Genomic DNA, 25,045 nt, shown 5'->3' on the forward strand with positions numbered 1-25,045 from the left:
ACCACTTCCCTGGGCAGCCTGTTCCAACACTTGACAACACTTTTGGTGAAGACTTTTTCCCTCATCTCCAACCTAAACCTCCCCTGATGCAGCTTGGGGCCGTTCCCTCTCGTCCTGTCACTGGTGCCTTGGGAGCAGAGACCAGCCCCCCCTCACTCCAGCCCCTCTCAGGCAGCTGCAGAGAGCAAGAAGGGCTCCCCTCAGCCCCCCCTTCTCCAGGCTAAACCCCCCCAGCCCCCCCAGCCGCCCCCCAGCACACTTGTGCTCCAGACCCTGCCCCAGCCCCGCTGCCCTGCTCTGGACGCACGGGCCAAGCAATTATTGGCATATGGATAAGTGTGTTTGCGGTATAATTTATAACGCCTGTCACAGAGACTGATCGTATGGGGGTACGCACACCTACAGGGCATCCTCTGAGAGGGCAATTGCCTTAAAACCCAAACGATTTCAGGGTGCAGGGCCGGCCTCAGAGGATGTGCAAACCACACAGGCATGGCCCTCTCCCTTCTTAATGCCAGCAGATCCTCGCTGTAACGCGGGGCATCGTCCTCAGCTCCCCACAGCTGATGGAAGTGGGCTCTCCACCTCTGGCCAGAGGAAGCATCTTCCAGCATCCCCCCTCAGGCTCTAGGTGAAATCAGGGTGAGGATTTTGGTCACGTCCATAACGTGCCCCAGGCACAATCTTCACACCAGGGATGGGATTCATCTCCCCGTCCACCGGGAACCGCGAGTTCAGTGTTTGGGTCCCATTTGGGTCAAGGGAGACATGCACCGCCAGAACATAATTTAATGAATAATGTTTTCAAGTGGGATGAGTCACTCTCTGGAACCGCTTTTCTCTGCAACAGAGGGAGCTTGGATCGGCCGCGATTTTTAGATAGCAAATGTATGGAAAGAGGAATCCCATCATGAAAGGCCTCACCCCAGAGCCAGCACTACATCCTACCTTCTCTCTGCAAAGCCCAGGACAACCTGAAAACCTCCCCTTCCCCCTCTCCTGACTACTTAGGAACTAAAGGTCTAGGGTTAGCAATAAACAGACTGGGAAATCATCTTCCAGCATGTGCAAATGTACCAGGAAGCCAAACCTTGCATCTGGCACCATTCACAGCAGTATCATGAATATTATTAGTAATAGACCTAGCCATCCTAACGTTATATTTATATATACAAAAATAGATCCACAGAACTCTACGTAAAGAGGTGGCTGAGGGAAGGCGACGGATGAGCCCTGGACGACGGGGTCTCGGGGGAAGCCAAGGGACATGTCGCGTACATTTCTCCAGGGGAACCATTCACTTCCCTCTGCACTCGCACACCTCGGAGGCAGGCAGAGCCGAGCACTGGGACATCATCCCGGCTCCAAACAACCCCGACCGATCGGCCGATGTCAGCAGGGCCACAGCTGAGAGCTGGCGCCGTGTGTTTGCAAGCAGAGATGGGGCCGAGTCCAGGACCAGGAGGAGCTGCCCCCAACTGCAGCGACGGGTTGGGCTTATTACCATCACAGCAAGTAAACCGCGAAGCACTGACCCCGATTCAGGTTTCCTTCTGGTCTGCAGATGGCCCAGCCCCAGGGCTTGGTTCAGACCCATCTCCGGTTTGCCGCAGGCAGCCAGCGTTGCAGAATACCCTCAGCAGTGCCAGCAGGGTTTGCCTGCCAGCGTGACGCTGGTGTTGGTGTGACACGCCGGTGGGCCAAGGAAAGCGAGGTGAGGACTCAAAGGCAGCTCCTGCAGGGAGGGAAGGTCGGGCTCCCATCTTCTGACACCCCGTTCTGCTCTCTGATTCCCCCCAGCCCAAAGCAGGCGCTGCAGAAGTCCCCGCCGCGGAGTCCCCCGGGATTGGTGCTAATTGATGGGGAGAGCAGTGCGAGTGGCAGCTGTTGGCAGTTGGGGTTTGGGGTGGTTTTTTTAAAGTGAATTCAGTGCTGGTGGAAGGTACCAGATCGGGGCTCGAGCACGGAGGCGGTGCCTGTGGCATCTGCTCGGTGGTGGGATGGAGCTGGGCAGCAGCCCCCACCCCGCCAGGGTTTGCGCTCCGGAGGCAGCCCTTCAAGGCATTGAGAAATGAATGGCAAATTCAAACCAGCTTCTTGTTCTCAGCCAAATCCCAGAGGGGACCTTTCCCTCGCTGCAGTCGGGCAGAAGCGAGTGGGCTGGGCTGCCTCCGATAGCTCCTTCCCCTGCCAGAAGGTTTCTAAAGCTTCCCACACCTTCCCTTCCTCTTTGAGACAGAAAAAATACGATGCCACCTCATTTTGACGCTCGCTTGCTTCTCCCAGCGGCTCCCAAGCCCAGAGGGAAGCCACTGCCACTGGTGGGACCCCGCGGCACCCCAGCCCCTTGGGGAGAGGGGCCACGTGAGAGGAGAAAGGCGACCCACGAGAAGTGCTGGAGAGCGATGACGAGAGAGAGGAGGAGGTCTGGTTCCTGGAGGACTCTTGCACAGGGGATGCATCGACCTGCCCCTTCCCCTCATGGGGAGGGACCGCACCATGGGGCAGCGGCAGCTCCCAATACCTCCTGAGAGCAGAGTCCTGAGGGCCCCCCGGGTCGCCCTTCCCCGTGGGGCACGGCCAGGGAGGGCACCCACAGCTCTCTCTGCTTCTCCTGGTCCCTCACCCGCGTGTGCAAAATCACTGTTCCCCACCAGCTTGGTGCCAGCTCCCCCGGCCACCCAGCCGCCTTCGTGCTCCCAGAGGCTGGGGGACCCCCAGTTCACCCGTCTCATTCCTGGGAGGTGATGGTGGGTAGCGGGGAGCACTGCAGAGCGGAGGGAGCCGAAGGAGGAGGGGGATGGAGGGGAGAGGAGGAGGAGGAAGAGGAGTAAACGCCTGCTTCTCCTCCCCGGGAGGGTCATACCGGCTTATCCAGCGTCTTGGGGAAAGGCGTGCCGCTGGAGGAGGAGATCTTTCTGCAGACCGTATTGGTGTGGCTCTGGCAGCGGCAGCCGGGTCGTTTCAGGCCGTCATAACCCCGCTGGCAAAGTTTGAGGCACCCCAGGGTAGGAAAGTAGCAGCAGAGGCAGGGCATGAGGAGAGAGAGGAAGCTCATGGCAGCCCAGCGGGCACAGCAGGACCCCGGCCCGCAGGAGCAGGGGTCGTCGGCGCAGGTGTCCTCGTCGTCGGTGGAGCAGTGGTAGAAGAGACCCTTGACGCAGCAGAGGCAAGTCCCGTAGTCGAGGAGGCTCTCGGGGGAGCAGAGGCAGCGCTGGTTGCAGAGCCAGCAGGAGGGCAGGCTGCGGGCGGCCGTGCAGCGGGCGCACTTGCATCGCCCGCACTCCTCGCAGATGAAGAGGTGGCCGGTGTGGAGGGTGGGCTTCTCCGCCACCCCCTTCAGCGGCGACTCCTCCGGTTTCAGCTCTCCGGCCTGGGGCTGCGTCCGGATGAGGGAGTGCCCGGAGTGGGAGGGCGTGAGGCTGCTCAGGAGGCGCTGGTCGGAGGCAGTGGTGCTTTGGGAGACGGAGCTGGCCGTGCTGGAATGGCTCATGTGTTGCTGCAAAGGTGGCATCTGGTGCTGTTGGCTGTGGCTGCGGTGCAGGTCCTGGAAGGTGGAAGACACCAGGCGGTCCTGGGACCACTCTTGCTTGTGTGGCGGCTGGGACAGGGACGGGTTGGAGCGGGCTTGCTGGAAGCAGGCAGCTGGTCTCTCCACGTAGTTGTTGCTGGCACGGATGGAGCGGATTTGGTCAATGGACAGGACCTGCTGGAAGTCCTCAGCGGGTGGGTCCATCGTCTCGTCACAACTGAGTTCAGCCGCACTGGAAGAGAGCTGCATTTCCAGGAGCGAGGAGACCCTGCGGCATCAGGGCACATCTAAAAATCCTAAAGGATGGGGCAGGAAGACAGAGAAAAACATTTGTGTTACATTTTATAATGGATCGATCCATCCAAGCCTGGAAGCAAAGACTGGCTGGAGAACTCGCAGTGACGTGTCCAACAACCACACTCAAAGTACTTCTGTGCCTGGGGACGCTTAGGCTGGACATGTCCAAAAGGCAAGGGCTGTATGATCCGTCCCTTGAAACAGGTGGGCGCAGCATCTCCCCATGCTTTTGAGCTTTTTGCGTCCTTCCAGAGGATTTTCCGCCCCCTGCCAGCACTGATGGACCCCATCTGTCCTCCCTCTCCTTCCCCAGGGGAAAGTGCCAGCCCTATCTAGGGGAGGGGAGACCTGTGGCTGTGACTTATCCAGAGCCAGTGACAGAACTGGGAACGGCATCTCCTCCAGAGCAGGACACTCTGTTTTGGGGCTTCCCAGCACACCGCAAGCAGCCTCCTGGTGCTGTACCCCGTGCACACCAGGGGCACGGGGATGGAGGGGAGCTGAACACATTTCATCTCAGGCAGCATCAGCAACAAATGAGACACACACTCGGTCAGGGACAGGCCAAACCCACGGACTCCCCGAGTCCCAGCAGTTCCCACTGCAGCATCCAGTTTTCCCATGTGCAACCCAGCGACAGCCCAGGAACCAATTTACCCCCGTCACGAACACCGAGAAGGGCAGGTTTCTCTTTAACCCCGGCACAAACACAGGGTGAAGCAGGGAAAGCAGCCTTCGCAGCAGGCAAGCCCCATCTTGCTCCGTGCACCGAAGCTGCCATGCTGTTTGCTGCTGTTCTCAGGAAATGGCACTTCCCGAGTCGGCAGTGGCGCCCGCTTTATCCAGAGGGAAGGTCAGGCCCACCCGAGGGCTGTGGGCTGGGGCAGGGAGGACCCCCCCACCGTTCCCCCCCACCCCGGGAAGGTTTGACCTCACGGCATCAGCACCATCGCCAAAACCTCGGGCTGCCAGACCTTGCCGCTGGCGCCTGGGCGAAACCTGCGCGGGGCTGGGCGAGGAGAGGCGGCAGGCGGGAGTGGGTCTGCAACGGAGCCGGGTCTTGGCCCTTAAGAGGGAGGGAGAGGGAAACTTCCCACTTCTGCTGCCTGCAAAACGGAGCTGCCCAGGAGCGCACAGAGGACGGAAGCCATTCGTTGCATGCCAGACCCCAGCGAAGAGCTTTCCCCCAGCTCTTCCAGCCCAGATTTCAATATCGGATACGTGCTTTCCGTGTACGGGCAGCTTCCCCGGGACAAAGCCATTCTCCTCTGGCAGATCAGATGAGTGATCCCTCAGCGACACAGATATTGTCACGGTGCCCAGGCCCACAGGAAGACGGTTTCAATAGGAAGCTCCCCACCAGCCTTGCACATGGTCAGCAGGCCAGGCGGCCGGCACCGGCGGAGGCTTTCAAGTAGGTGAGGGGCCACAGGTAGAATCTGCTCATGCAGCAGAGAGAGGCAGAGGGAAGATTGATTTTCATTAGCTAGGCTGACCTTGAAGAGCAGGGAAAAGCAAAGGCAACTTACTTTGACTGTTCAAGCAAGATCTGGTCTCTCCCATCCCCCTCCCCGGAAAGAAAAGGCAACCGAACCGCTCAGATTTGGGTTTTTCCTGCGCACGGAGCCCGGCCGCCACCCTCTCCGTGCGATCTCAAGCGAGATGCTCGTCCCATCCAGGGAGACGCACACAGTGAATGAATCGCTCTCACAGGACACCCATAATCGATTTGGACCCAGTTTGTTCAACAGAAATATCAAGGTGAATCAGGAGGGCACGGCTGACCCAGGGAAGGCTTAGTGAGCACGCTGCTGGGACGAGACGGGCCGCAGAGGCAAAACACCCTCTTGTGAGCTGTTCCCTGCTGCCACCAAGCTCCTCACCTGGGAAGGTCTTACTAAAGCGCAGGCTGGTGACCTGAAACCCCCTGGACCCCTGACAAGATATGACATGTCTCAGCCTGCATCTAGGACCACGCAGAGGGGAGCAGAGAGCAGCCTCAGCGGGTTCCCACGTCCCTCATGACCCAGACCCCATCCTGGGGTGGGATCGTTCAGGGGACGATGCTGATTTGCACCCGGGGAGGAGCTGCTCACACCCCGGTGTCCATCCCCTCTCACCTGTGCGCAGGGATTTGGCAGCACCTGGGCATTAGGACTCAGCCAGCGAGACTCCCATGAGGGTCCTGTGGGGGGCTTGAACCAAGGCATGACCCAAAGGGAGAGACGGAGGCAGTGGAGGGTCCCACTGCGATAGAGGCAATGGGACTGGGAGATAAAGAGCAGCCAAAGGGCAGACCCAGTACAGCTACACCCAACCCTCTGTACAAGACCTGGAATTTGGGAGATGCGAGGAGGCCTGTGAGCTATGCTTAGGTGGGAGGAGATGAGCAGGGGACACTGCGAGGAGGAGGAGAGTCCCGGGGGCAGCAGGCACAGAGAGGAGCTGGGAATCGGGCCGTGCAGTGCATTGCAACATGGACATTTTGGATGTGGGTCCAGTGCTTGGACACAGCATCCCAGGCAAGAGAGAGGTCCTGGGAGGACCCCCAGCACTGAATGGGGGCCCGACCGCTCCTGGACCTACGATCCCCAGGCGCAGGGGTTAGATACGGACCTAGACTTGCGGGCCGGGGGGAGGCAAAGGTCCCTCTGGGGCCCAAGGGGGACGAGAGCCAGAGGAGCTGTGGGTCCTCCAGTCCAGCAGGATGGGGGGAAGACGGTCTCAATGACCAGAGCTGGGACCCCACTCCTGCTCCGCCCCACTCCGGGGGAGCCCAGCACCCCCCACTCGCTCCCAGCCCTCCCTGCTCCAGCCCGATCCCAGGGCTGCAACCAGTCCACATCCCGGCCCCCACGGCTGCCACCATCCCCGAGGCACTGCTGCACCCCTCCCTGCCTACCTGCCCGTCTGGGGGGACCGGGGCAGCGTGTCCCCAGCCTCCTCCTCCTCCTCACACCCTGCCTGCGAGGCAGGCATGCCAGCCCCGGAAACCGGGCGAGCTTTATGGCCGCCACCAGCCCCAAACATATAAAGTTCGTGTGATAATGGGCCAGAGGAGGGATCGTAAAAGCAAATGATTTACAGGCTGGAGGTGGCTGCAAGCCGGGGACGAGCTGCACAGGGCGCCCAGGTGGGAGAAAGGGGCTTTTTCCCTCCGGAGGGACCCCCGCGCCCTGCCCCGGGGGCTGCGGGGTGGAGCGGGGCGGTGGCGGGGGGCTGGTCCCCCAGCCCCGCTCTGCACGCAGCCCACGCGTGGCCCGGATCCGGGCTGCAGCCGCCGCGTGCTGCCTCCCCCAGCCCCTCCGTGCAAGGCAGCCCACGCGTGGCTCGGATCCGTGCCCGGCCCGCAGCCCCCAGCCCCACCGCCCGCACAGCCCGCGCGTCCCCCGGACCTCCGAGCACCGCCGCGCACGCAGCCCGCTCGCGTTCAGGACGCCGCAGCCCCGCCGTGCGGGCAATCCGCGCGTGACTCGGACCCACAGCCAGCCCCACCGCACACACCCCACGCGTGTCCAGGACCCCCGCAGCCCGCGCGTGCCCAGGAACCCCAGCTTCACTGCACACTCACAGCCCACGCGTGCCCAGGGACCCCCGTCCCCTCGCAAGCAGCCCACGCGTGCCCAGGGCCCCCCGCCCCCTCGGCACGCACCGCCCACGCGTGCCTACACCCCCGCACCCCCGCCGCGGTCCCGGCGGCGCCCCGCTGCCCACCCGCGCCCAGCCCCGCCGCGCACACCCACCCCACGCGTGTCCCGCGGCCGCAGCGGGCGGACTCACCCCGCCGCCGCCGCCGGTCCATCCGCCCGCGGAGCGCCCAGCCCGGCCGGGGCCAGCCCCGGGGCACCGGCCGGCCCGGAGCCGGGGCTACCTAGGGGCGGGCGGTGGCGAGCATGGATGCGGGGCGCCTCCCGCCCCGCCGGCCCCGCAGCCGGGCCGTGCTCCGCGCCCCGGGGAGCGGGAGCGGGGCCGGGCCGGGGCGGCGAGGGGGAGCCCGGGGGGGCTGCCCGGCCCCGGGTTGTGAATGCAGGCTCGTCCCCGGCGCTCCTTGTGAATGGGGGCAGCGTGGAGGATGGGAGGGAGGGAGGGATTTATCGCTGCCCGTTAGCATCGCTCGCTCTCCCTCGCTCTGCCGCTCGCCTTCCCGGAGCTGGAGCTCTTAATGCTTACCTAAGTGGCGTCATCCAGCTGAAATTGAATCGGCCCATTAGCGGTCCCCATAGAGCCCTGAGCATCCGCTCCCCAGATAATGACTGCAACGGAGCCGAGAGCTGCGGGATGCAGCAGGCACTATTTAAACATTTCCGTCTGCCTCCGGCTCCGCTTCCCCCCCTGCGCCCACCGGGACAGCCCGCCCCGGAGCCCCGCCGCCCCCCCGGCCCATCGTCCCCCCCAGGGACGTCGTGGTGGCGGTGGTCACGCCGCCGGCCCCGGCCGCAGGGTCCGCGCTGTCCCGGCATCCCCCGACCCCGGCGGCGCGGGATGGGCTCGGCCTGACACCCAGGGCAGGTTGGGTGGGGAGCGCGGCGGGTTCGGCCGCCAAGGGTTGGCATCGATCATCGGGCTCCGTCACCTTGGGCGCGTCGCGCGGTCTGTAAATGCCTGTGAAATGGGCGCAGTCACCTTCTCCCCTCTCCCTGCGCATCCCAGGAGGCACCAACGGGAGCCCAGATGCCGTCCGCCCCCGCTACCACCAAGGAATCTACCCTAACGCCTGAACTAGCTCCTGGAGTAGAAGCTCAGGGCAGGGAGGCCGGAAAGGGGCTTTTCTGCACTGAGATCCACAGAACCAGCCCACACACATCCCGTTCTCCCAGAAACAGCACGCTCAGGCTCAAGGTCCAAACAGGATCCGGCCCCTCGTGTCCCGGACACTTCCCTGAGTCGCTGCGCGCTCCCTCCTTGTGCCGCTTTCTCTAAGGCAACGGCCGCCGCTCAGGGGCACCGAGGATCCTTGCGACACCCCTCGGCCCCATTTCTAAATAAATCGGACCCGCTCTGGCAGCCCCGACAGCAGAAGGCCTGTCCTTAATGACATTGACCACAGACCCTCGCTTTACCCCTCTCAGCCCCTCCAGGTTGCTCACCCATCCTTTCTGGTAGCATTCGCCCGATGAGCAAAGCAGCGTTACCAGCTCGGGGAGGGCTGAGAACCTGCCTCCAAGAAGCAAAGCTGAAGCCATGGAGCCCTCCGCCACCCCCGCCAGGTCCCGAGCAGCACGGGAACCCGCTCCCTGGGGCAGGGAGGTGCCCCGGGCTCGGCTGTGCGCTGCCGAAGGGTGCGCGGTGGGGGAGGGGGAAGAGAAGGACCCTCAATAAGGGTGGCAAAACCAGCTCTGCCGCTTGTTGCCCTAACAGATGGGCATAAACCAGGGTGATCCCACTGACCCCAGTGGCTCCTTCCCAGCTGATGCCAGCAGAAGCACCGGAGCCCTCCCCAGCAGGGGCCAGTGGCTCTACTCTCCCCGCAGGGCACCCAGCTGAGCCTTTCCAGGCTCGTTTTTAGGCATTTCTTTAGGCTGAGTGTTTCTCCATCTCCACAGGATCCCACCAGAGGTGCTCCTCCAAGAGGAAAGAGTCCCTGGCAGCATCCCTCAGCTTCTGCTACAGCTCACAGCCTTAACGCTGCATCTCTCTGCGCTCCCACGAGCCCCTCCTCTTCTCCACATCGCTCTCAGCTCCGTCTCTAAAGGCTCAGAAAGGATCTGAGTTGCCCAATTCCGAGCGACTGCCAGCCGGCTGCGAGCACCTGACTCCTAAAAGCACGTGTGATGTCCTCCCTTTCTCCCAGCCCAAATCTATCACTCCCACCTCGAGGTGCTGGTGATTCAGGCTTCCCTCCACTGGCTCACAGCATCCCTAGTGCAGCCTGCGTCGTGCTCAGCCGGCGCTGCTTTATTCCTCACCCGCTGCCGAGGGAGGGCCAAAAAGGCATGAATGCAGAGATACCGAGACAAGTGGGAGGGTGGGAAGCGGAGGGAGAATAGCAGCCTCCTGGTGAGTTATTGACCGCAGCATCTCTGAAGAGGAGGGCTGGGAACCCGAATGCATTTGCAAAGCAGAAAAGTTTAGAGCCGCTCCCAAAGGAAGGGTCTGGGACAGAGCCTCCGGCAGGTTTTCAGAGGGTTTTAGGCTGTTGGAAGAGGGATGCTGTCCCCTGATGGTGCACAGCCATGAGATGAGCCGTGTCAGAGCAAGGTGTGAGACTGCAGGTGATGTCTGATAACCTCTCCCCTCGTGGGGTCTGTGGGAGCGAGAGCTGCCCCTGGCCGGAGGATTCAGTGTCCCTCCCGCAGAGCTGTGACAGCTCACGCTGTGCCCCATGCGCCGCTCCCTCTGCCCCTGCCCCTGCCCAGCCGCTACCTGCAACCGATCCCAGCTCCTCTTAACTGGTCTTTTGCTTTCACTCCTCCTCCCAGTTTGAATCCACCACCTTTTAACCCCTCGAACACCCTTGGGGTCCCGTCCAAAGGGTCAGGGAGAGAAGCAGCTCCCAGGAGTCCCGTCCTCTGCCCTTATTTTAGTGGCTGTCAGCACATCTCCTGCCTGGGACAGCTGGTAGCACCGAGGGACGGGCACTGAGATGGCAGCAGCGCATCCCCGTGTTCCCAACCCCAACTGAGCCCGCTCGGCACGTCGTCAGTGCCTGCTGCCGACCTCTGCCTTGGGAGAACCCTCCGTCCTGGCGATCCCCACAGGTCGCCAGCAATTCCTCCCTACTTTGCTCTTCCCGCTCCCCCTGCACATCCCCAACGCTGGGCAAAAGTTGGGGAGTTACTCCCCTTGCTTCCCTTCCTCAAAAAGTGTTTCTCTAGATACACACACATGTTTATACTGAGCCAAAAGAGCCACATCTAGAGCTCCAAGTACTTAGCTGCAATTTTAAAATAACCAGGAGAGCTCAGCACTGTTTCCTAGGCACGCTGTCCAGCCGCCTCCAAGCCTGACCGCCTCTGGTCCTGCCCGTGCACACAGCGGGCAGCGGAGAGGAGAATATCCCAGTCCAAGGCTGAAGATGTCTCATCTCCTCTGATGCTATTAGCCAAGCTTGGGCACAGGGGGAGGGCAAATTCATCTTCAGTTAAAGATGAGGAGGAAAAAAAAAGGAGAGGATAAAGAGAACATGCAATTCCCTTGATTAAATCAGCCAGAAACAATGAGGTGCTGGTGCCCTCTAATTTTTAGATTCACAGATTTTAGGTCCAGAAGGGACCATGATGTTCATCTAGCCTGACAGTCTGTATTATGTAAAAGCCACTTGAAGCCAGACAGTGCCACTAGCTTTTTAGAAGCAACAGCAAGCGCTGGGGAACTTACTAAAAGATGGTGATTCTCCTAAGGTGGAGGGGCACGTGGCTCCCAACACACGCTTTGGTAAGTAGGAGGCCAGGTACACCCACCCCACCGGGCTCAAGCTGGACAGACGGCAGCGCTGGGGGAAAGAAAACATCGTTTCTCTCCCAAATCACGCAGTTCCTTTGCCCAGGAAGGAGGGATAAGCAAGCAAGAACAAATAAAAAGCAACTCCTTCCTTGCATTTTCCTTTTGGACCTTCCCTAGTCCCTGGAAAGAAAACGCCCCACTGGGATCCTGGCCCCAAGGTGTCTCCTGGCCGCTTTGGGGTAAAACCCCACTGTTTGCAGCAACGCAACTTGGTAGCAGTCAGAGCTGAGCCCGACCCGCCATGCGAGCCAGATCCTGAGCTCTTACTCAGCCTGCAGCACCGCGGAGGTGTAGTCATTGACTGCAATGTGAGTTTTTCTCTGAAGATGGAGCCAGGCAGCATAAAACATCAATAAAGAGTTCAGGATGCGTCCCTTTAATGAGCTGAGATTGTAACACGCTGACGGAGCTTGCCAGAAGCTGCCCATTCTGTCAGGAGGAGTAGATCCTGCTGGAGAAGTGTTAAGTGGGTCCTGCTGACTCATTGATGCAGATGGCTCCGTCCCCACGCCGGCGGCGGCGAGGCAGGAGGTGCCGTCTCGAGGGAGAGCATCCAGCGCCGGGGCTGAGCTGCTAACCCGGCGTGTGAACCCAGCCAGAGGGTGAACATAAAAGCAGGTGTATTTATTTTTCCTCCCTTTCAGGGCATCCCAGTGCATTGACGGGCTCCCCGCGCTTCCACAGCGGCTCTTCTTCTACAGAAAACACATTTGCCCCCACGAGGTCCCCCACCCAAATCCACATCACCCTCCCAGCAGAGAAACCAGAGCGAAGATGTGACTCAAGCAGCAAGTGTGACTCCAACTGTGCCCACCCAGCGCCGAGCTCCTCGAGACCCTGAGCGGGGTGGGAAAAGCGGGACGGTGCATTGATTATAGAGGTATTGGGGGGCCTGCCAACACAAGCGTTTGCTCACTGGGAAATTGTTAATTCTGTCTTCCAGCTCCCTGGAAGGACAGGCAGGAGCCTGGGCACGCGTTCTGCCTGCGGTGCGGGCAGCCAGCTCTGGGGCTGGACCCCTCGCGCCGTATCAGCCGGCCGGCTGCGTGCGGTCCTTCCTTCGGCAGGCGAAGGGCGCAGAGCTGAAGGCTTCTCGTTCCCGTTAGGAACAGGCTGTCTTTGGTGAGCCACAGCTTGAGGTCTGTGTGGGGTGCAATGGGTGGGGGATATATTCCTCCCCGCAAAACCCATTGCTACACCCACCGGGGAATCGAGCACCAAAGGGTTTGCACCCTCCAGTCCCTGAATGTCTCCAGAAAGCCCATGGAGCACCGGTCCCTCTTGCCAGGCCTGACTCTGCATCCGCGGGACACGTGCTCTCCATCCCACCTGGGTCTGTGTGGTACTTCCAGCCCCCGGCTTGATGGGGACATGATGCCCCCCCAACTGCCTCTTCTGTCCCCAAGCCCTCAGGGCCGTCCCTCTCCCTGCCTTCTCTGCCCCACGCTCCCCGCGGTGCTTCTCCACCACCCTGATCTTCCCTAGGAGCAGTCACCACCCACTGTTTCAGGTCTTCTTCAGGCTTTCCAGAGGCTGAGCCCCAGCACGTGGACCAGGCGTCCCTCCTGCAGATGCCCAGGTGGGCTCAGCTCTCCGCAGACCAGCTGGCCCACGCGCCCAGCAGCAGATCTTCCACCCCTTGCTGCCCTCTAAGCCCAGGTACCCAACCCAAGCATCCTCCCTGGCCTGGGTACCACCCTTCCCGCTCCGGACCAAGCCCCCTCAAGCCACACTGAGCAAAACTCATTCCCCAGGGATGGAAGGGGGAGGCAGCTCCCCCCAGTTTCTTTGCCTTCAGCACTTTGAGTTCCCGTTTCAATGTCACTTTAACTTGAGCGCGCGTGTGTGCAGGGGAGAAAGGCTTGGTATTAAATTGCCAATCTGGTCACATGTTGCCTGGGATTTGGCCGTAGCTAAGCAGCACCACCCCCGCATTCACTTTTTTGGCTGGTGACTCCTCTGCTCGGCGTAAGGCAGAGCCGGCGAAGAATAGGAGAAACCGGAGGGGGAAGAGAAAAAAATAAAAAAATAAAAAAATAAGGCGAGTCATTGTGAATGTCAGGAGCTCCTCGGCTGCGGGTGTGACAGCGATCCTCCCCCTCCAAACTCGCTCCGGGTGAGAGCCAAAGACAGAGGATTTCATTAGGATCTGGTAGCGGGCTATTTTCAGAGCTGACATCCTACCCATGGCTAAAAATAGCTGGTCCCCTCCACGCAAACCAGGGTTTCTTTTCTGTTAAACTTTAATAAACCTCAGCGAGGTTCAGACCTTGCTTTTTGCCCACACTTTGCTCCCCTGCTTGCTCTGCTCCCTTCCATCATCCCTTGCTTTTCCCCCTTTGCCATCCCCCGTTTCCTGCTGCCCAGGTGCCCTCTCCCATCCAGTCCTGGCTTGCAGGGACCAGAGTGGAGATGTCACCGCAGCGGGGCTGGGGGGGCACGGGGCTGGGGCTGCCTCCTACCCAAAAGCAGCAGCCTGCACCCAGAGTCCGGGGCTGTGGGAGGCCAAGCAGGCAGCGAGGGCCTGAGACCCCCGAGCTGCTGCCAGGCACAGGCAGGGTGCCTCAAGCATCCCTCTGGAGCCCAGCCCCACTCCCAGGTGCTCATCGGAGTGCCCCAAAAGCAGGGACCACCCGCTGCACCCCAGGAAGGTGCGAAAGTGCTGCTGGAGCAGGGGCAGCCCCAGGGCATCACCTCCACCAAAGGAAGATGCTTCATTTTGGTGCCTGATGCTCATGCACGGGGAACCCAAGGCACGCAGCCGGGCTGGACCCAGCGGTCACAGCACGAAGCTGTCCCACCTGTAGAGGCCAGCTCCAGCACTCACCCACAGTCACCTCTAAGAGGGCTCTCCTAAATACACGGCCTAGCCTAAAAACCACGTCCCTCCCCCGGGTCCCAGAGCCACCACTGCTGCTGGCCCTCCTCTCTGAGGGGCTGCTCACAATTCCCTCCCTTCATTAGCACGGCCACCTCGGAGGTATTTATAGCCAGTGCACCTACCGTCTCCTCCCAGCTTTTTCAAAGACAACAAATTTAACTCCTTCCCATGCTCCTCTTGACTCCAGCCCAGCCTGGCAGCCCAAAATCCCATAGCTTGGAATAACCAACCTCTGCAGAGACCTCCCCGGCTCGGTGCATGCACCCTCCCTGTCCCAGCCCCAGATCTTCCACCTCTCTCCAGTCCCAGCACAGCCGAGCCTCAGCGGAGGCTGCAGCCGGTCTGGGCTCTGCTGCTCTTAGGATGGAGCAGAGCTTCATCAACAGCTGCCTTCTCGGCTCCCCCCAGCTGCCCAAAACAGCCGGGAATGGATCCATCCCCACCGCCTCGGAGCATCCCTTGCCCTGCATCTCCAGGCAGCCTTCCACCCGGCACCCACGGGGCACGGGCAGAGCCGGTGGGGGACAGCCTGGCACGCCACCGGGCACATCCAGGATGACCAGGACCGGTCTGATCGGCTCAGCCTGGTGCCCGTCAGCGCGATGGGCTCCGCTCGCCTTCCCCCTCCGCCCCGCGCCGGGTGTGTGCCGGCCCTTCGGAGGCCCTGGCCGCCGGCCAGCCAGCCATTTCCTGGTAATCTAATAGCTGCAGCAGATGAACTGAAAATGCATTTCCTGCCACCGTGCTGTAAAATTTTTATTAATGTAAGGAGAGAACGCAGCCCTGGCTCGCGCTGGCCGGGGACGCAGCGGGACGGAGGGCAGCAGGGGGCTCGGCGGAGCAGCCGGGGCCGGGGGCCGCAGGGACGGCAGCGGTGCCCCGGTGATGCTGCGGGAAGGTGGGGGTACGGGGCTGCGTTCCCCGCCGGCCGCGTCGCGGTACGGGGAAACTGAGGCAGGGGCAAGGGAAGTGCCTCGCGTGGAAGTGAAATCGGGCAGCAGTTCCCCAGCTGCCTCCCCAGGGCAAAGGGCTGCAGTGTGGGGGTTTGTGAGGTGGGCTCACCCTGATCGCTCTCTCCGGCCACTGGACAGCTGTGCCCTTGAAAGCCACCTGAGACAGGACCACTGATGCTGCGGGTCCCTCTCCCTGGGGATCCTCTCCCAGGGGCACCCGCCTCCACGAGGCTCCCGGCCAGCAAAGGCAGCACGGAGGGGATGGAGAGCAGGGTGAGGAGAGCTGGCGTGCCCTGGCAGATGGGCACCACGGTGAGAGAGCGGCCACGCGTTCCTGCCTGCCCTCCGTACGGCACCTCACCCGCCTCCTGCCGCCCTTCGTGGCCTGGGCTGACCCCTTCCCGGCTGGCAAAGGGACATCCCAGTTAAATCCCCCATTAAAATGTTCTTGGGTAAGGCACAGCTTGCAGCAACCAGTAAATAGTGACCTCCAGCTGCTGAGTTTGCCCAGGGAGGGAGCGGAAATGCTTGCTATGGAGGTGCAAGGTGCTGGAGCTGGGACACGTGTGTCCTCATGCCTCTATTTCAGCATCGGTCGCCGTGCCTGTGTACAACCCACAGCCCTCAAGGGCTTTGCAAAGGACCCACAGGTCCAGCGTCCAGCCCAGCATCCCCTCCACACCCCCTTCAGCACCCCCCTCCCCACTCGCCCCCAGCCCCAGCATCCCACCCGGACCACGTCACGGCCCCAGGGCGTCCGGCGGTGACATCCCTGTGGCGAGGGGGAGCCGGCACCCCCGGGGCCGCGGGGCTGGGGCCGTTTGTGCAGCCCTTTTCCCACTCGGAGCCTGCTCCTTGCGTCAAGGCAGAGCTAAATTGGAAAAACACACACAATGACCTCTTGTGGAATGTAGTATGAATATTTGATAGGTCTAATGTAATCATATCCAATCGATACAGGCAGGAATATCTCTCTCTCCTCCCCCACGCTCTCACTCTGCCCTGTCCCTTCCTCTCTTTTCCTCTCTCTCCCTCGCTCTCTCTTTCATTAATGCATTCTCCACTTTACATTATTTATTAACTTCCTTCCTTTTTTTTATTTAGAAAAAATAAATTAAATAACAGTGGTTATCTGGAGGCTTGGACCCTCCTGCCTAAGCGCTTTTGGACCAGGCAAAAACTTTGCTGACCTTCTCTCACCTCCTTGCCTTCCTCTGCCTCGGCAGAGGGGCTCTGCCCCACGGCTGTGACCCCCTGACACCCCATCCCTCGCTGTCCCCCAACACAGCCCATCTCCCGCCCCCCCGCAGGCACCTGCTCTGGCGTGAGCCCCAGATTTCCCGGGGCACATCCACCCATTGCACACGCAGAGCACAAGGTGCCCAAAGCCTGTAAGCAAGCCCCCGAGGTGCAGGCAGCGCCTCGGAGGGCGAAGGTCTCCCGGTCAGGCCAGGGGGGTGGTCTGCCCCCACCTCAGGCATGGCAGGAGCCAGAGGATTTCCCCTCCCGCTCCCAAAGCGAGCCCAGCTGGAGCCAGCGAAGCGGGGAGGGTGGTGGGCAGACCCATGGCGAGCTGATGCTCTGCTCCAGGGTCTCGCAAACCCAGCTCATCCATCCCTCGCTGTGGGTCCCAGGAAAAGCACCTTCCAAGACAGGCTTCAGGACCCCATCGGCAAGAGAGGGGTGACACCAGTGCCCCCCACCTGCCCGCACCCCCCCAAAAACCACCTTTCAGGGGTGGCTGGAGCTTGCCCGGCTGCAGACCTCGGCCGCCAGCACTTGCTGTGGTGGGACCCACAACCGGGGGGAGCGGGGCTGGGGCTGAGCACGCGACGAGGAGGGGTCTTCTCTCACACCGGCACCAACGCGGGGTGAAGCCCAACACCACGCCCCAGCTCTGCCCTGCAGAGCCGGTGATGGAGAGCAGCAGAGACGCTTGAAGCCCCTTAATGGGCTTGGAAGGGTGAGGAGGAGGTTGATGCCCCCTGTATGGGGCTGGGCTCTCCCCCGGCTGTTCCCAGGGCTTCCCAGAGCGGCTGGGCAGGCCCTGGCAGTCCGGGGATGCTCCCCAGGGATGTGCTGGTCCACGCTGCCCTCGCGGGGTGGGGGGCTGAGCGGAGGGGCTCTCCTGGGTCGGGATGACCACGCTGTCTGCCAAGCGCCCCTGACACCAAGACCCCCCCAGGGACACTTATTAGGACAAAGAGACCCCAGGCTAGAGAGCTGCATTCCTCTGCTCCGAGCCGGACCCGAGGGGCCGTGGGAAGGCTGGGGCAGGGCCAGGCTCGGCTGCAGGCAGCGGGAAAGGTGGGACGGGTGGGGAAAGGGGCTGGGCAGCAGCCAAAGCGGTGGCTCCACGGTGAAGGGCACCCCTGGGGTGGGGAGGGTGAGCAGAGGGGGTGACCCCAAGGATGCCCTGAGTGGGACGGAGCGGAGCAGGGGGAGTTAGCATGCAGCCCTCCGCCGCCATGCTGCCTTCAATGCAGGCAAAGCTGCCCTTGCTCCAAATTATGGTGACTGGCAAAAAGGGGGACCTGCACGCACCACCCCTCTTGTCCCCTGCCTCGGAGGTGGGTGGCGCGGGGATGTCCCTCGCTCGGGGACCACATCCAGCAGAGCTGGACACCTTGCAAGGAGAGACCATGGCAATTTGTTGGGCAGTTTTGAGCTGGGGAGCCCCAGTACAAGGCTGCATCCCCTCTCGATGGCCGTGCTGGTCCCGGGTCCCAGCGGCGTGGGAGAGGAGCCATGGCCTGAGCCCCCCGTGCAGGGGTCGGCACGGGGATGATGCTGGGGAGCCTGTGCAGGAGCTGTGGGGCAGACCTGGGGACATGGGTCCTAGTGGGGCTCTGACCCTCAGCTCAGATACAAGGAGCCACGGAGGTCCTGGATTTAACAGCCTCAGTCTCTGCGTGGCTCCCACCTGCCTCGTCCCACCTCCTCCCACTCACCCCAGGGGAGGCTGATCTCCTCCTCCCCAAATATCTGCTCTGGGGCAGGAAGAGCTTCCACCCCCAGCACTGGAGGGGAAATTTTTGCTGTATAAAGGCTCACCTTTCCCCTACCTCCGTGGGGAGGCACGGGAGGGTGCAGATGCTGCCCCATCCCTGCACCAGCACCCAGTGTGTCTGTCTCTCCAGGGACACCCCACTTTACCGCAGGCACAATGTGAGGTTTGAGTGGAGGGTCTGAGAGCAGCCTGGGACAGGAGCTGCTGCTCCACAAGAAACACACAGGCAATAAAGCTCAAAGGAAGGACATGTCCTTCCCCGCACTGGTCAGCTCCTCCCTTTCTGGAGGAATCACCAAGCACACATTCACGGAAATCAGGAAATTCAGTCAGTTTGCAATTCCTGACTCAGTTTACCCCTTCTGAGAGGTGCAATGGCTTATTGTTAGTCTGCAGTAATTTGGGAAGGATCCTTCCCACCCCCATGTGATGGGAGGTGTGGAAGACCCCCAGGGCACAGCCAGAGGAAGAGGTTGGCCACGGCTTTCCAAGACACCACCATCCAAAGCATCTTCTCTGGGGGTCATCACCGAGCAGGCTGGAAGGAGGGCAATGATCCAGCCTTGACGCTGGATGTAGCTTCTCCCCCGCTGCTGGTGTGCCCAGGCAGCTCAGGGGTACATGTGGGATTTCAGCTGGGAATGGGCTTGAGAAAATCACGGGCTCCCTGGGAAAATCATGTCCGGATGCACACGGGTCTGCTTGGAGAAAGCAAAGGACCGTTCATCCCCGAAGCAGGCAGGGCTGAGGGTTTCTGGCTTCCCCACTGAAGGGTTTCCAGAGGGGTCCCATGGAGAAGCTGCATGTCCCCACCACTGGATCTCATGAACCAGGGCTGCTCAGGGCACAGGGCACGAAGAGCCACCCAAGTCTCACAGAAAATGGGGCGCAGCGCTGGTGGGGACCTGGGGGACCGTGACAGCTCTCCCCAGACGGCTCCCCCGTCATCCTCGCGCCTGCCTTGCAGACGCAACCGCGCTGCCATCGCGTGCGTCACCGCTGCCCGGCCCTGGCTTGCGCTCCCCTCACTGCTGGATTTTGCTGACCCAGGAAAATCGATAGCGGCTGTCTGCTGACGGCCAGACCGGGGCAAGAGGATCAGACGGGGGAGAGGCAGGGGCTGAGGCAAGGTGGGGACACAGAGAAGGAGCAGGGGGACCCCAGGGGCTCAGCGAAAGGCAGCAGAGCCGCGTGGCAGAAGAAGGTTTGGACGGAGAAGACCTGCAAGGGTTTGTCTCCCATCCCCGGAGGGTCTGGGTGACTCACCCTGCTGAGGCAGCCCCCTCCGCCCAGCACCTCTGGCAGAGACCCGGCTGCCGATGGAGAGGCTGCTTTAATGCGAATCACTTATTGACCCTGCAGAGTTGAGGGCGGAGGAAGATTGAAAGGAGGAAGTGAAGGGAAAGAGCTCCAATTAGCAGCATCAAAGCTATATATTATCCTCTGGAAGGAGTGCCCAGGCCAGCAGGCAGCAAGCCAGCGCGGTGCCTGCTGCGCCGCACGGTGCTGGGGGTGACCTGGCCTCGCACAGAGCCCGGGCACCCTCCAGAGCATCCCCACTCGCTTCCTAGGAAAGACCCCCGTGCCCAGTGCCCTCCTCTGCAGCGAGAGGCGGCACGGTGCGGGGTGGCCGCTTTGCCAAACGCCTGGGGTCAGAAGGGAGCCCGAGCCGGGGAGCCTGCCGGGGAGCCTGCCAAGCGGCTGCCGGGACCACGGGAGGGGCAAGGGACATTGTGCCAAAAGGGGGGCAGAGAGACACCTTCCCCCTCAGCTCCTGCGCTCTCCCCGCTGGAGCCAGATGCCCATGGCGGCGCTCTGCATCATTTGAGCGATCCCCTCCAACCTCCCCAAGGCACCGAGATCCTGGAACAGATAAGGAATTTTGCTGGGAGCTCAGAGAAAAACTGCTCCATGGCAGAGGAGCAAGAGGCAGAAGAGCTGCTGGGTTATGGGCACAAGGCAGGAGGTTTGGGAGCCACCTGCGTTGCCTTGGCTGGGCGAAGTTCAAGTCTCCTGCATGAGGACATCAGCAGGAGCTGGGTGGCGGTGGGGGACACCTGTATTTCCTACTGTTCTCCCCTAAGGAGGGGACACCTGAAGCACCCAAACGGTGTCTTCAGGGCCCCTCCACTGCTGCAAAGAGAAGACCACTGACAGCAAATGCTCCGTTTCTAACAGAGAGACAACCCCTGCTGCCTCCTTGCTCCAGCATTTTCCACCATGCCTCTCCCTCCAGTACCTCCAGCATCTTCTTTTACCCTGAAAGAGTCCCAGGCACTGTCTCTGACCCCAGGGACCCTGGGGAATGAGGCAGGGTCTCACCTCTCCCAGAGACACCCCAGCATCCCTGGGCAGATGCTCTTCCCAGGAGAGCTTCAGAAGTTTCCTGAGCTGAAGAAGCCCCCGTTGCATGTTCCCCTTTCCTTTGAATCATGTCCCTGCCCTAAACAGGGAGTGAGAAGACTGCAAAGCCTCCGGCTCCCCCACCCATCACTCACCCGTGGCACATTATCAATACCCCATAAATATTTGCCTCTGAGGGGCCACGTTGAGCACATATTCCAGCTTGGAGGAAGGAAAGACTTTCCAACCTAATGACTCACTCCTGACGGGCTCCTCACTGATTGCTCAGACCTGCGAGCACCCCCTCCTCCTCTCTCTGGGGTCCGTAATGGCCTCAGACATCACTGGATGCCTGTGGTTGGGTGGAACCTGCCTGGATGAAGAGGGTGAAGGTCTGTAAGATGAGCACAGCTCGCACCCAGCCCAGATCCCTTGCGGATTCGCCCCCTCCATGCTCCCACAGCCAGGGGTGATCCACCGGTCCCAGCCGCTCCGTGGGCCAGGGGCTCAGCTGGCACCAGAGCAGGGCGGAGGGAACCCGGGTTGCGGGGAGATGCTCTCCTTGCAGACATCCCACCACAAGCGGTCCCGCGAGCTGATGACAAAGGTGCTGGCAGGCAGGCGCTGCCTGTCCCGGGGGGAGCAGAGGGAGCGAAGGCAGCTGGCAGCATGCGGCCCCCGGGCCAAGCTAATCGGAGAGAAACCATGACGTAAGGCCAGGGGAAGCGGGGTCCCGGCCTTTCCCAGGCTCTGCCGTGCTCCGCGCTCCGGTTCCCTGCCAGTTTATTGGCCACTGGAGCGCGACCAAGGGAATATCAGCCAGGAGAGAACAAACAAACATCCGAGATTGGGCTTCCTTCCTTCCTTCGAATAACCAAAAAAAATAAAAAAAGAAGGGGGGGGAAGAAGTAAATTAAATTACTGAAACAAGTCAAATAAATAAGCATTTGCGTTTCCATGGGGATGTGATGCATTCTTGGGAGTGGGAGCTTGGCCTCAGGGAGAAGTACTGCCAGAGCAGCGAGGCCAGGGATACCACAGGCAGCCCGACGGGCAGCCCACCGCTGCAGCCAGCGCGTGTCCCTTGGCTCCGACGGCCCTCGGATCAAGCGCTGCACAGGCAGCCGCACACCGCAGGGAGGATCGCAGCCCCACCAGGGGCTTCGCTTCAGACTTTGGCTCACTTTCTTAACACAGTTGCATGCTCCAGGTTTTCCCGCTGGGCTCCGTTCCCTCAATCCCCTTGAAATCACTGACCAATACCCCTGTAAGAGACGGATGCTTGGAGGTGACTTTGGTCCTGGTAAGCATCATGAAAGGAGAGTTCAGAAGAGCAGAGAGGCTCAACCCCCTATTACACACCAGAAAAACCCCTGGGCTCTCAGGTTCCCAACACACCCCCCCGTCTCACCAGCTCATGGCCTGTTTAGAGTGGAAGTCCTGGTGGGCAGAGGTCGTTTTGTTTTATTTCACGACAACAGCCTTGCAGTGGGGGTAGGTTAGGACCAGCTGGCAACTGGAGCTCCAGCCCAGGGACCCTCCTCTCCCTGGCCTCTCTGGAAGTCCTCTGGATTTTCCTCTGATCTTGCTGTGCTGTGTCATCCATGACGGGTTTTGTTGGGTTGTGTTGCATTGGGCTGTGTTATGTTGGGTCATCCCTGTTGGGTTGCATTGGGTCATTCATGTTGGGTTGAGTTGTGTTGGATCACTTCGGTTGGGTTGGATCATTCATGTTGGGCTGAGTTGTGTTGGATCACTTTGATTGGGTTGGATCGGGTCACTTGGGTTGGGTTGGGTCATGTTGGGTCATCTGTGTTGGGTCGGGTTGAGGTGGGCTGGGCTGCACCGTTCAGGTTGGGCGGTGTTGAGTTGCGCTGTTTGGCGTGCGTTGGGCTGGATGTGCATCAAAATGAAGCAGCTCCTACACCCACGTTAACATTTTTCAGAATTTTTATTCTACAAACCATTTCCAGGAACATCCCCGATCTCCTCGGCCGCCCTTTGTTCTTGCTGCTCTTGTGGAAATTTCCACATTTCCGGTAAAACGTGAATTCCCTGTCCTGGCCTGCGGAAACATCCCCCGATTTTTGCCAGCGCAGAAGCCACACACAGAGAGAAACCTGCGCGTGCCCTGCACGTCACAGAAAGCGCTCCTTGTCATCAGCGCCGGCGACGCGACCGCCAAGAAATCCCGCGAGCGGGGAAGGGAGACTGATTTCTTGCACGACTCGCCAGAGGCAAACGCGGGAGCCCAACGGAGGATACATCTGTAGGATGCGGAGTCACCTTCCTCCGTGCGTGGCGACGCGGCGCTGACCTCAGAGCCCCGCGGCGCTGGAGCTGCCGGCAGGGGCTGGCAGGGCCTTTCCCAGGCGGAGGGCTAATTCCGTGTCCTCCGGGCCGGATGCGGTAGCTCGTCACCAGCACCCGCTAGCGAAGGGAAGAGCATTGTGTGGGCTGTTGCTTTTTTTAAAGCCGTTTGTGACCCCGGGACTAGCCTGCGAGTGAGAGCAACTGCTGGAGGAAGGAGGGGAGAAAAGGGGGAGCGCAGAAAATTCCCAGATCCCAACTCTCTCTGGGAAATCCCCAGAAAGCTCCCAGGCGCTCTCTTTCCCAGCACACGAGATCCCACGTGCCGGGGCCGAGCAGCAGGTGCGCGTCCGAAGCGCTGGGCACCTGGGGGAGACGGCAGGCGGCCAGTGCAGCTCCGAGGGGGCCGGGGCTGCGGCACCGCCTGCCTCACGAGACCCTCAGGCAGGTACGGGCCAGCAGCACAGGCTCAGCTCTGTGGGGCACAAGAGGGACCACAAACCCTGGTGAGCTCCAGAGACCACGCTCCACAGCCCCATGGGCGGCTTGTCTAAGGAACGAACCCGCGAGCCATGGGACATCCTGACACCACCGTGTTTCCCGTCCCAAATGCAGCCAGGGGAGACGCCATGGGAGGGGGATCATCCCTCCCCAGACCCCCCAGTCTCCCCCAGATCCCTGACAGCAGCCCTTCAGCTGATTCACTATTTATTCGCATTTGCTCATGTCTGTGGCTCGGGACAGGAACGCACCTGGATCCCACAGACACCGGGGCAAGTCCCTGCTCGGCTCAGGGGCCGCGTTAGAGGTGCTGTGAGTGCCAGGGCGCAGTGGGAGAGGGGCCGGGGCTTCCTGCCAGGACCACGGCGAGTGGGAGAAGGACCAAGGGACAGGCAAGAGGCACTGCCCCAGCACGAGGAGCACGTGGCCAGTTATCACCCGCAGCTGCACAGCCACCACCTCCTCCAGGGAGCCAGCGCCGGGGCACGCTCGCACCCCGGCAGCCCGGGAAGGGCCCACGACAAATTCTCATGGAGGCCAAGATGCCTCTGCCGTGAGCTCACCGAGTGACTAACTTGTTTATCTCCCCCGGGAGCTGCACTGAGTTTTTGGGAAGCAGCAGATCCCTGCCAGCTCCTCTGCCCGTTCCAGGCGCCACCCCCACCCCTTCCCTGAAAAAACACTCTCAGAAAACAGAGAGCTGTGGTGACACACTGCCACGTCCCCTCGCTACGAAAGCAATCGCGGGAAGAGGCTGTTCGGCCTCTTGCCTGACCAGCACTCCCAGGAGTGCCACGGTGGGGAAACTGGAAGGACTCAAAAGGCCTGAATTTTGGAAAACCGCATGGAAATTCTGGCACAGCACCGATACCACATGGGGGCAAAGCACCCAGTGCTTCGCTGGGGTGGTTTGTCTATACAGGTGCTGGGGGAGGCAGCGCTGAGGCCTCATCCTGCGCATCTCCAGCACAGGAGACAGGGCAGATCCTGCCCAGGACACAGCCGCCATCCCAGAGCGACCTGAACGCAGCACGTCCGAGGGTGCCGGGGCTCCGCACTGCTCAGGCTGTGTCCCGTGTGCTGGGGGGCAGCAGGGTTAGCCTGCTCTGGGAGGCTGTGTCGTCCCCGCTGCCTGCCAGCACAGCTTGTCCCCAGCCGAGAGACATCCTGGGACACCCCCTAGGCCAGACAGCCCCACCGCAGGGAGGGACAGGGTCTGGGGCGGCCCTCAGCACCGCAGACGGGGCACGGACGCTGCTGGCGAGGTGCAGCGGGGGTCTATCCGTCCCTTTGCGGACACATCACACCTCAGCGTATTTAAGAGGGGCTGAAGCCACCCCTGCGTAGCCCAGCCCCAGCGCTCCACTGCCACCATGTGTCACATCTTGCCGCCCCGCGCCCCCGCCGCCACCTGCGCGCTCCCGCCGCCCGCTCCACCCGTGCCCAAACGTGGCTCAGGACCACGATCCTGCCCTGAAGATGCTTCGTGCTGGAGGAAGAACCCGACGCGCCTGCGAGTAGAGCTGCCGCCCCGTGTGTGGCGCCCCCCGCCGCGTCCCCGCTGCTCAGGGCGCGGTGACCGGCACCCCGGAGCACCCCCAGGGCCAAGATCGCGCCCTCACGGTGGTGCCTTAGGATGAAAAATCAGCGGTTTATACCCGAAAAAGCCGCCAATACGGCGGAAACCCATCCGCCCCCCGGCCCGGCGCAGTGCGCATGCGCTCCCCAGCACACCGCTTCTTCCGGCGGCGTTCTAGCCTGTAGCGTGCCTCTCG

At 61.4% G+C, this 25,045-nt stretch overlaps 1 protein-coding gene and 1 long non-coding RNA gene across 4 annotated transcripts; both read right to left on the reverse strand.

The window, feature by feature from the left end:
- Positions 1–252: 252 nt before the first annotated feature.
- SPRY3 (sprouty RTK signaling antagonist 3) lies at positions 253–8,131 on the reverse strand. Of its 3 annotated transcripts, none has more exons than XM_064463466.1 (2): positions 8,000–8,131; positions 253–3,828 (listed from the first exon to the last, which is right to left on the reverse strand). In XM_064463466.1, the coding sequence occupies exon 2, from the start codon at positions 3,779–3,781 to the stop codon at positions 2,861–2,863; it is 921 nt and encodes a 306-aa protein (XP_064319536.1). In that variant the 5' UTR covers positions 3,782–3,828; positions 8,000–8,131; the 3' UTR covers positions 253–2,860. The 3 variants fall into 3 exon arrangements, with proteins under 3 accessions (XP_064319536.1, XP_064319537.1, XP_064319538.1); XM_064463467.1 differs by lacking the exon at positions 8,000–8,131 and adding an exon at positions 7,610–7,974; XM_064463468.1 differs by lacking the exon at positions 8,000–8,131 and adding an exon at positions 6,732–7,044.
- A 10,309-nt stretch (positions 8,132–18,440) lies between these two features.
- On the reverse strand, positions 18,441–25,044 carry LOC135315407 (uncharacterized). Its single transcript, XR_010374874.1, has 2 exons — positions 24,929–25,044; positions 18,441–22,889 (listed from the first exon to the last, which is right to left on the reverse strand). It is a non-coding gene; the product is annotated as an uncharacterized LOC135315407 (long non-coding RNA).
- Between the last annotated feature and the right edge of the window lies 1 nt (position 25,045).

Source organism: Phalacrocorax carbo, chromosome 11, assembly GCF_963921805.1.
Source record: "Phalacrocorax carbo chromosome 11, bPhaCar2.1, whole genome shotgun sequence".
NCBI classification, from domain to species: Eukaryota; Metazoa; Chordata; class Aves; order Suliformes; family Phalacrocoracidae; genus Phalacrocorax; species Phalacrocorax carbo.